Genomic DNA, 9738 nt, shown 5'->3' with positions numbered 1-9738 from the left:
TTAAGACGATTCACCCACAACCACAGTGAGAGGCTGGGATTCATGTTGACTCCATTGCATTCAGCACTACATTACGTCAATACTTTTATAAAGCAAAGGCTGACAGCCACACCTATCTCAAAGAGAAACACCCAGAGGAGCGTGTCGCCCAATAATCTGTAAAATTAGCATGAAAAGTGGTGTAACCTGCTCTAGTGATAAGAATAAATCCCCAACACTTTAAAATCAACAATCAGCAATTTATTTATCCAACTCTCACGGTGAACAAATGAACAAAAGTATTAACATACTGGATACAGGCCAGGAGCAGATGGGTGGCACTAGTTTAGTTGGGGATCATGGACTGGTTGGTCTGAAGGGTCTGTTTCCAGGCTGCATGACTCCATAGCACGGAATGAATGAGGATCCATCCCAAAGATGATAAAGGTTTCAAGCACCACCTTAGGCAAATGTGTGGACTCCCTCCAGATAACTGAGGGCAGTGGGACACTGTGAGGGTCAGTAGATCAGTCAGCCAGCCAGTTCTCTCCAGGAGACTTGTCTCTCAAGAAAGGAAGTGGTTTCCTGCCCCATCAGCCAGATTACCCAGTTTGGATTAGGTCCTATATTTCCAACAAAATAGGTAGACAGGGCAGTGTCTATAACAAATATGTTATTAAACTTGGAAGCATGCTGATGACATATACAAGGATGTTACCAGGATTCAAGGGTCTGTGTAAAAGGGAGAGGTTGGACAAGCTAAGATATTTTTATTTAGAGCATTAAGAGTCTGAGAGGGGCCCTTCGAGAAGTGAAGAGATCGTGAGAGGGTGAATGCACTCAGACTTTTATCCCGGGGTTGGGGAAGTGAGGGCTAGAGGGCATCAGTTTAAAGTTAGAGGAAAAAGAATAAAAGGGAATGTGAGGGGCAACGTTTCTTTTCACGCAGACGGTGGTACACATATGGAATGAGATGCCAGCGGAAGTGGTTGAGGTGGGTACATTAACAACATTTAAAAGGCATTGGGGCAAATACGTGGATAGGAAAGGTATGGAAGGAAATGGGCCAAGTGCAGGGAAATGGGCTTAGTGTTGATGGACAGTTTGGTCGATGTGGACCATGTTGGGCCGAAGGGCCTGTCTCCTGCTGTAGGACTGTAAGAGATTTGCATCTCTTTGTTGGTCAGACAGTTTTGAGTTTCCAAATGGAACATCTCACAATCAGGCCGAATAAAATCCAATCTCATTCGTCAACTCTGATGCGGAGGTGCTGGTGTTGAATTGGGGTGGACAAGGTCAGAAGTCACATGGCACCAGATGAAGTGATGAAGGGGCAGTACTCATGAAAGAGCAATGCTCCTAAAGCTTGTGATTTCAAATAAACTTGTTGCACTATAACATGGTGTCGTGTGACTTCAGACTTCTTCAACTCAAACTTGATGGGATACTTTGTCCAACTCGGCATATTTTATCAAGATTGCTTGGAGGAATTCTTTTTTTTAAAAGATTAGATTCCCTACAGTATGGAAACAGGTCCTTTGGCCCAACAAGTCCACACTGGCCCTCCGCAGAGTAACCCAGCCATTCCCCTATCCCTATTCCTCTACATTTACCCCAACTAATGCACCACACCGACACATCCCTGAACACTATGGGACAATTTAGATGGGCCAATTCATCCTAACCTGCACACCTTTAGACCAGGGGAAGGAAACCAGAGCACTCAGAGGTAACCCATACAGACGTGGGGCGTGCAACGTGAAAGCTACACACAGACTGTCTCCCCAAGGGTGGAATTGAACCCAGGTCAGCATCGTGAGGCAGTGATACTAATCACTGAGTCACCATGCCACCCCTGAGCCATGTAGGTGGGCTTGGTGGGGGTGAGTCCAGCACAAAACACAAAAGCTCACTGCACCCACTGTCAGAATGGGCAGGAGGTTCAGCCCTGGGGGTGACCCACTGCAGTGTCACTGGTGGAATCTGATTGTTGGATGCACTGGTGCCTCCGCAAGTTGCAGGACAATGAGAACCTCCGCCTGCAGTCAGGGCAGGCAAACCGTCTCTCCCCAGTGTGGACCCATTGATGGGCCAGCAGTTTGGAGGAGTGGGTGAACCCCTTCCCGCACTCGGGGCAGCTGAATGGCTTTTCCCTGGTGTGGACCCGCTGGTGGGACAGCAGGTCAGAGGAATTGCTGAAGACCTTACCACACTCAGAGCAAGCGAAAGGCCTCTCCCTCATGTGGATTTGCCGGTGTCTCAGCAGGTCCGAGGAATTGCTGAAGGCCTTCCCGCACACTGGACAGCTGAAGGGCCTCTCCCCCGTGTGGACCCGCTGATGGGCCAGCAGGTTGGAGGATTTACTGAAGGCCTTCCCGCATTCTGGGCAGCTGAAGGGCCTCTCCCCCGTGTGGATCCGCTGATGGGCCAGCAGGTTGGAGGAATTGCTGAAGGCCTTCCCACACTCTAGGCAGCTGAAGGGCCTCTCCCCCGTGTGGACCCGCTGGTGGCTCCGCAGGTGGGAGGTTTTGCTGAAGGCCTTCCCACACTCTGGGCAGCTGAAGGGCCTTTCCCCCGTGTGGATTCGCCGGTGGGTCAGCAGAGAGGAGGAATTGCTGAAGGCCTTCCCGCACTCTGGGCAGCTAAAGGGCTGCTCCCCCGTGTGGACCCGCTGATGGACCAGCAGGGAGGAGGAATTGCTGAAGGCCTTCCCACACTCTGGGCAGCTGAAGGGCCTCACCCCCGTGTGGACCCGCCGGTGCCTCAGCAGGTTGGAGGAATCGCTGAAGGCCTTCCCGCATTCGGGGCAGCTGAATGGCCTCTCCCCCGTGTGGACCCGCCGGTGCGTCAGCAGGTTGGAGGAATTGCTGAAGACCTTACCACACTCAGAGCAAGCGAAAGGCCTCTCCCTCATGTGGATTTGCCGGTGTCTCAGCAGGTCCGAGGAATTGCTGAAGGCCTTCCCGCACACTGGACAGCTGAAGGGCCTCTCCCCCGTGTGGACCCGCTGATGGGCCAGCAGGTTGGAGGATTTACTGAAGGCCTTCCCGCATTCTGGGCAGCTGAAGGGCCTCTCCCCCGTGTGGATCCGCTGATGGGCCAGCAGGTTGGAGGAATTGCTGAAGGCCTTCCCACACTCTAGGCAGCTGAAGGGCCTCTCCCCCGTGTGGACCCGCTGGTGGCTCCGCAGGTGGGAGGTTTTGCTGAAGGCCTTCCCACACTCTGGGCAGCTGAAGGGCCTTTCCCCTGTGTGGATTCGCCGGTGGGTCAGCAGAGAGGAGGAATTGCTGAAGGCCTTCCCGCACTCTGGGCAGCTAAAGGGCCGCTCCCCCGTGTGGACCCGCTGATGGACCAGCAGGGAGGAGGAATTGCTGAAGGCCTTCCCACACTCTGGGCAGCTGAAGGGCCTCACCCCCGTGTGGACCCGCCGGTGCCTCAGCAGGTTGGAGGAATCGCTGAAGGCCTTCCCGCATTCGGGGCAGCTGAATGGCCTCTCCCCCGTGTGGACCCGCCGGTGCGTCAGCAGGTTGGAGGAATTGCTGAAGGTTTTCCCGCACTCGTGGCAACTGAAGAGCCTCTCCCCTGCATGGATTCGCTGGTGGGTCTGGAGGTTGTCCACCCAAGTGAATCCTTTCCCGCACATGGAGCAGTAAAACTTCCTCTCACCAGTGTGTATATGCTGGTGGGGCAGCAGGACACAGGAGCAAGTAAAGCCCTTTGCCCGCTCGGGGCAGGAGAACGGCCTCTTCCCAGTGTGATTGCACTGATGAGCCGCCAGGACAGGTGGGACATGTAAGCCCTTCCTGCAGTCGCCACAATTCCATGGTATCTCAACAGGGCGTGTTTCCTCAGGTTTCTCCATGGCCGAAGCTTCAGCTGCACACACACGTGTACAACCCTGCCATGAATTCTTCTTTCCAGGCAGTAGAGTTGTTTCAGGCTCCACACTCAGTGCGCTGCAACAGTAGGGTCTTTCAACCGTACTCAAACTGGAACCAAAAAGAACGCTTTGCTCCTTCTCACAGAATCATAGTTGAAAATTGTTGCGGTCCTGATGGATTGAGTAACTATCAGACATTGATGTGAAAGTGAGGACTGGAGACGCTGGAGAGTCAGTCAAAAACTGCATCGCTGGAAAAGCGCAGCACAGCAAGCAGCATCAGAGAAGCAGGAGAATCAACATTTTGGACATAAGCCCTTTATCTGTTAACTTGAAACTTCTGTCTTCAGATAGTCTGAAAGAAAAGATTACAAAAGTCATCACTGCCAATCCAGTTTTTTTTATAGATATTTTTATTAGAAATTTAACATTTTAACAAGTTTACAAAAATAAACAAAACTCTCAGATATAAACATTGATATACAATTAACTCAAATATACAATAGCCAAAATTTAACAAAAAACAGAAAAAAAACGAAAAAGAAAAAATCAAACAAAACTCAACTATCTACTAATCTAACCTACAACTAACCAGAGTGTATATTTAAGTCTCTTACATGCTCGGGATGTGTTAGCATCAGATATAATAAAACCCGTATTCGTGCGGGATTCGTCCCCCGAGGGGCCCCGGACCAACCAGGTTTGTAATCTCAATTAAATAAAAGCCCTTGTTAGGATAGCCGAAATAGCTGTATTTATGTAATTCAAGAAGGGCTGCCATATTTTATAAAATAATTCGGTCTTTCGGTGCACCATATTTGTAAGGAAGTCAAGGGGAATACATTCCATAATTAATCTGTGCCAATTTGAAAGTCCAGGGTGGCCCTCAGCCGCCCAGTTCACCAAAATATTTTTCCTTGCACGAAAGAAAGAATAGAAAATAGTCTCTTCCCGTACGTGTCCAGGGAGGGAAGGTTTGAAAAGCCAAAGAGGAGAGATACAGGGTCCACTTTAATTTCCGTTCCTAAAATTTCTGTCAGGGTACTTGCTACTTTAGTCCAATATCTACGGATCTTATGACAGGTCTATAGGCAATGTACATGAGTGCCCACTTCTATTTTGCATTTAGGACACATTGGAGATGCTCCTGCCTTAAATTTTGCCAATCGAACCGGTGCTATATGGGCCCTATGAAGTATCTTCAGCTGGATAGCCTGGGTTCTGTTACAGATAGTAATTCTTCTAGCATTTTCCCAAATATCATTCCACGTTTCTATAGATTTCTAGTCCCAAATCCTGATCTCATGTTTTAAGCAGATTATACATATCTCCCGATACTTTATCATGTAGTAAATGATAAATCGTACTGACGGAAAATACCCCCACTGGTCGTAGGACACTACATTCTCCATCTGATTTATAAAGACTATCTGATAACGTGGTCTTCTTCTGTATATAATCTCGAATTTGGAAGTATCGAAAGAGGGCTCCATTAGGTAATCCGAATTTCTGACGCAGCTGTTCAAAAGACATCAGGACCCCATCTTTAAATAGATCCCCTAAACATGAGATACCCCTGGATCTCCAGAGTTTAAAAGTGGCATCTGTAAACCCCGGTTGGAATCCCCATTCTCCCACTATCGGTGCATAGGGGGATGTTTTATGTGAGTTGCCCTCATTTTGCCGCATTCTATTCCAAGCACTGCCAGTCCAGTTAAGAATGAGATATCAAGGCATTGACACTGACACCAGACAGAAACTGTACATATAGATGTGGCAAATGTTAGTGGCAAGCCAGAGTGATAGCACGGAAACAGACCCTTCGGTCTAATTCATGCGTGCCAACGAGATAACCTAACCTAATCTCGGCCAATTTGCCAGCATTTGGCCCATATCGTCTAAACCCTTCCTAATCGTATACCCATCCAGATGCCTTTTAATGGCATAATTGTACCAGCACCCACCACTTTCTCTGACAGCTCTTTCCTTAAACATGCCACTTTCTGCATGAAAGACTTATCCCTGAGGTTCCTTTGTTAAGTTCTTTTGCTTGAGCTTCTTACACTGCAATACGCCAACTTCTGTGAACAACCAAACTTTATTAAGTACAGTACAAGCTGTGGAGAAACTCTTAACACTCTTCGCAATGCTGGTACACAACAGTACCAAAAAAAAACAAACCCCTTAAACAAAGTAAAACTGAAACAGAGGCTTACAGTTGAAGTTAGAAGGGCAGAAGGAGACAGTGTTAGCAGCCTTTCTCCACATAGTCCACTGCTTCACTCACCCAAACGAGACGTCAGCTTTCAGGACTGACCACTCCCCTTTCATTGTACAGGTCACTTCTAAAACATAAAAGCTTTGGCCTCAAGTCTCATCTGTTCACATATAACCAAAAATGCCTCCCAATGCTGTTTTTCATCTCTGTACTAAACCAGTCACTTCGGAGCCCGGGTTTTTTTTACCACCCCTCTGAAAAAAAAAACCAAGGACACAGCATCCTTGAGAAGAATGACCAGCTTTTAGTAAAAGGACCAGCTTTTAGTAAAAAGGACCAGCTTTTAGTAAAAAGGACCAGCTTTTAGTAAAAAGGACCAGCTTTTAGTAAAAAGGACCAGCTTTGTGACTGAGGGATATAGGCCAAACACTGGCAGATGGGATTAGATTAGTTTGAGAACATAGCATGGAGTAGTTGGACTGAAGGGACTGTTTCTGTGCTGTTTGACTCGGTAATTGTTCTGCAATGGTCTGAAAACCATTTCCTTGCCTTCCCGCATAAACATCCACTTCTTTGTTGTTCCAAAATCAGATGAACTCAGCCTTGAATATATTCAATGATCCCATAACTGCAGGGAGACATCCCCACTTCTGAACTCAATTCCTCTTGCTAAGATAACACCTGCTTTGCTCATTGCTTGCTGCATCTATCTGACAACTGGCATTGACTGGTATGGAAGGACGCTGAGGCCCCTTTATACACATTCCTGATGAAGAGCTCGTGCCTGTAACGCTGACTCTCCTGCTCCTCGGATGCTGCCTCATCTGCTGAGGTTTTCGAGCACCACACTTTTTGACTCTGATCTCCAACATTTGCAGTCCTCACTTTCTCCACATCCCAATATATCACCATTTAAACAATGCATCTCCTTTCTGCTTCCCCGCCCACAGGGAATGCTATCACTTCACATCGTGGTACTGCATTTTCCATGAGTTTGACAACTGAGACACAGACCTGGCCCAACTTTTCCAGAATCTCTCCCCTCCATAAATTGAGATTAAGAGAGAGAGACACACACACAATAGGGGTGTCTCTGATTAGGAGGACCACGCTCCTTCCGGTCCTCCAGGGCTTCCGATTGGCCCAACAAAAGAAGATCACGCGCAGTTTCCGCGGACAACCAGGAGCACGCGCAGGTTTTGCTGACACCGGCGACCATGCGCAGTGTGTGTTGTCACCGAGGAGCATGCGCAAGATGCTCTGTGACGTTGCTGGTGTTACCGACAGGTTTTGTGCCCAAATGACACTCGGAGACAAAAAAGGCTGGAGCAACATTTTATATTTATCCTGCAGCTCCACATTTTATTTGACGACTCATCTTTTCCTCAGGGTAGGGGACTCCCAAACTGGAGGGCAAAGGTTGAAGGTGAGAGGGGAAAGATTTAAAAGGGACCTAAGGAGTAGAAAAAAAGTGTGAAAGTTAATTCCCCACAAGTGCCCTCTCCAAACCTGCACATCTTTGGATTGTGGGGAGAAACCGGAGCACCAAAGGAATCCCATGCAGACATGGGGAGAAGGTGCAAACTCCACTCAGACAGTTGCCCGAGACTGGGATCAAACCTGGGTCCCCAGCGCTATAAGGCAGCAATGCCAGCCACTGAGCCTGTTCAGAAAAAGCAGCAATTGATTTATATGAGGGTGAGGGGGGAAAGGACTAAAAGGGACCTAAAGGGCAACTATTTTACACAGCGGGTGGTGCATGGATTGAATGAGCTCCCAGAGGAAGTGGTGGAGGCTGGTACAATTACAATATTCAAAAGGCATCTGGATGGGTATATGAACAGGAAGGTTTGGAGGGATATGGGCCAGGAGCTGGCAAATGGGCCTAGATTAATTTAGGATATTCGACAGGCACGGAACAAACAGTTTGTTTCCACGCTCCACTACTGTTTCTACATAGTCAGAATTGTTATGACACGGACTGCACCCCCCCCCCAACTAATTTAAACCCAAAAAAGATTTACCCCATGTGGTAATGTGAAAATTCAAGAGGTAAGGAACTGTTTCTAAAAGTCACTATTTAAAGTTTTATTTAATGATCTAGGACACTAACTTGCAAGTGTTTAAATCTGCTGGGATTTTTCGTACCGCCAAATCTATTCAAATCTGTCTAAACCAGTTCAAATCTCGGACGAAAGCCCTCAAATTTTAAAACATTGGGTGCAACCTCCCCTACCTAATTTAAACCAGCAACATAGAGAAGGTTTAACCCATGCAGTCATCTGAAAATTCAAGAACCAAGAAACTATTCCCAAAGGTCAGTATTTAAAGTAAAAATTAACAACTTTATTTATTAAAGTCTAACGGAGAATAATTAATTAACAACTATTTACAACTCCTGTCTCTAACCTATCTTCTACCTTCCCCTATATGATACCAGTCCAATAAAAACCCCTGATTAAGATTTACCGAAAGATTCAAACTTCAAACCCAGCCAGCTGTTAAATCTTCTCTTTGTACCTTCCTCTGTAGATTTGCTCTCCAGGTCGGTGTCGATGTTTTTTCTCTGTGCAGACTCCTTCTCTGGACAGGTACTCTCAGAGTTCTCACTAGCAGCCTACATTTGTTGGTCTTTTGGCAGTTCTCCTGTATCTGTTCAACTTTTTGTTTTGATTTTGTACTCCAAAGCATCAAATCGTTTCATTGGTGTTAATATTAGATTGGATTAAATTCCCTACAGTGCGGAACCAGGCCCTTCGGTCCAACCAGTCCACACTGACACTCCAAACAGTAACCCACCCAGACCCATTTCCCTTTGACGAATGCACCTAACACTATGGGCAATATAGCATAGTCACTTTACCTGACCTGCACATCTTTGGACTGTGGGAGGAAACTGGAGCACCCAGAGGAAACCCAAGCAGACACGGGGAGAATGTGCAAACTCCACACAGTCAGTCACCCAAGGCTGGAATCGACCCTGGTGGTGTGAGGCAGCAGTGCTAACCAATATTCTCAAAATACTAAATTCAAACTTGATTGGAATTCAGTATTTTGGGGCAAGATTTAAATCGATTGGCCAAAATTGAGTATGTTTTTGTCTCCAGGCAACCCAGCTACTGAGCTGTTCGACCAAATGTTAAATTGTTACCTTGTTCAGAACGCTTGGTGCTACGTCAGGTGGTTCTGCTCGCTTTTCAACTCTCTTGAAGGTAGAATACACCTCTACACCTTCTAACAGAACCAATTTTTCAAGACTAGGGTTCGGCCATTCACCCCTAACAGGAGAAAGTGAGTACTGCAGATGCAGGAGATTTGAGTCAAGAATGTGGTGCTGGAAAAGCACAGCAGGTCAGGCAATATCCGAGGAGCAGGAAAATTGACATTTCGGGAAAATTGACATTTCGAGCAAAAGCCTCATTCACCCCGAACAGCCTGTCCTCAACTGCACATAGTTCAAAGTAAGTTTGAGAAAGATGGCTGCAGCTTTGTCTTCATATAAAATTGAACATGCGTTCAAACTTTAATGCTGTTTCTGAATATATTATTTCAGTTACTCTCAATTTGAAAGATCAGCCATTTCTCGTGCACCCCCATCTCCCAGGCAGTTTCCTCACCAACCATTCTCTCTCTCTCTCTCTTCTAAGAGCTTGATACAGCG

At 47.1% G+C, this 9738-nt stretch overlaps 1 protein-coding gene across 1 annotated transcript; it reads right to left on the bottom strand.

Moving 5' to 3' along the window:
• Positions 1–258: 258 nt before the first annotated feature.
• LOC148143929 (uncharacterized) lies at positions 259–4088 on the bottom strand. The gene has a single exon (XM_087974528.1). The coding sequence runs from the start codon at positions 3839–3841 to the stop codon at positions 1922–1924; it is 1920 nt and encodes a 639-aa protein (XP_087830654.1). The 5' UTR covers positions 3842–4088; the 3' UTR covers positions 259–1921.
• Positions 4089–9738: the final 5650 nt, after the last annotated feature.

This window comes from Chiloscyllium plagiosum, unplaced genomic scaffold (genome assembly GCF_037043375.1).
Source record: "Chiloscyllium plagiosum isolate Xiang-an unplaced genomic scaffold, Cpla_swu_hap1 HiC_scaffold_27, whole genome shotgun sequence".
Classification (NCBI taxonomy): Eukaryota; Metazoa; Chordata; class Chondrichthyes; order Orectolobiformes; family Hemiscylliidae; genus Chiloscyllium; species Chiloscyllium plagiosum.
The sequence above is the reverse complement of the archived record's forward strand: the minus strand, read 5'-3'. Positions and strand labels throughout refer to the sequence as shown.

Coding starts and splice junctions, on each gene's coding strand:
- LOC148143929 (XM_087974528.1), bottom strand. CDS start 3,841: ATGGAGAAACCTGAGGAAACACGCCCTGTTGAGATACCATGGAATTGT.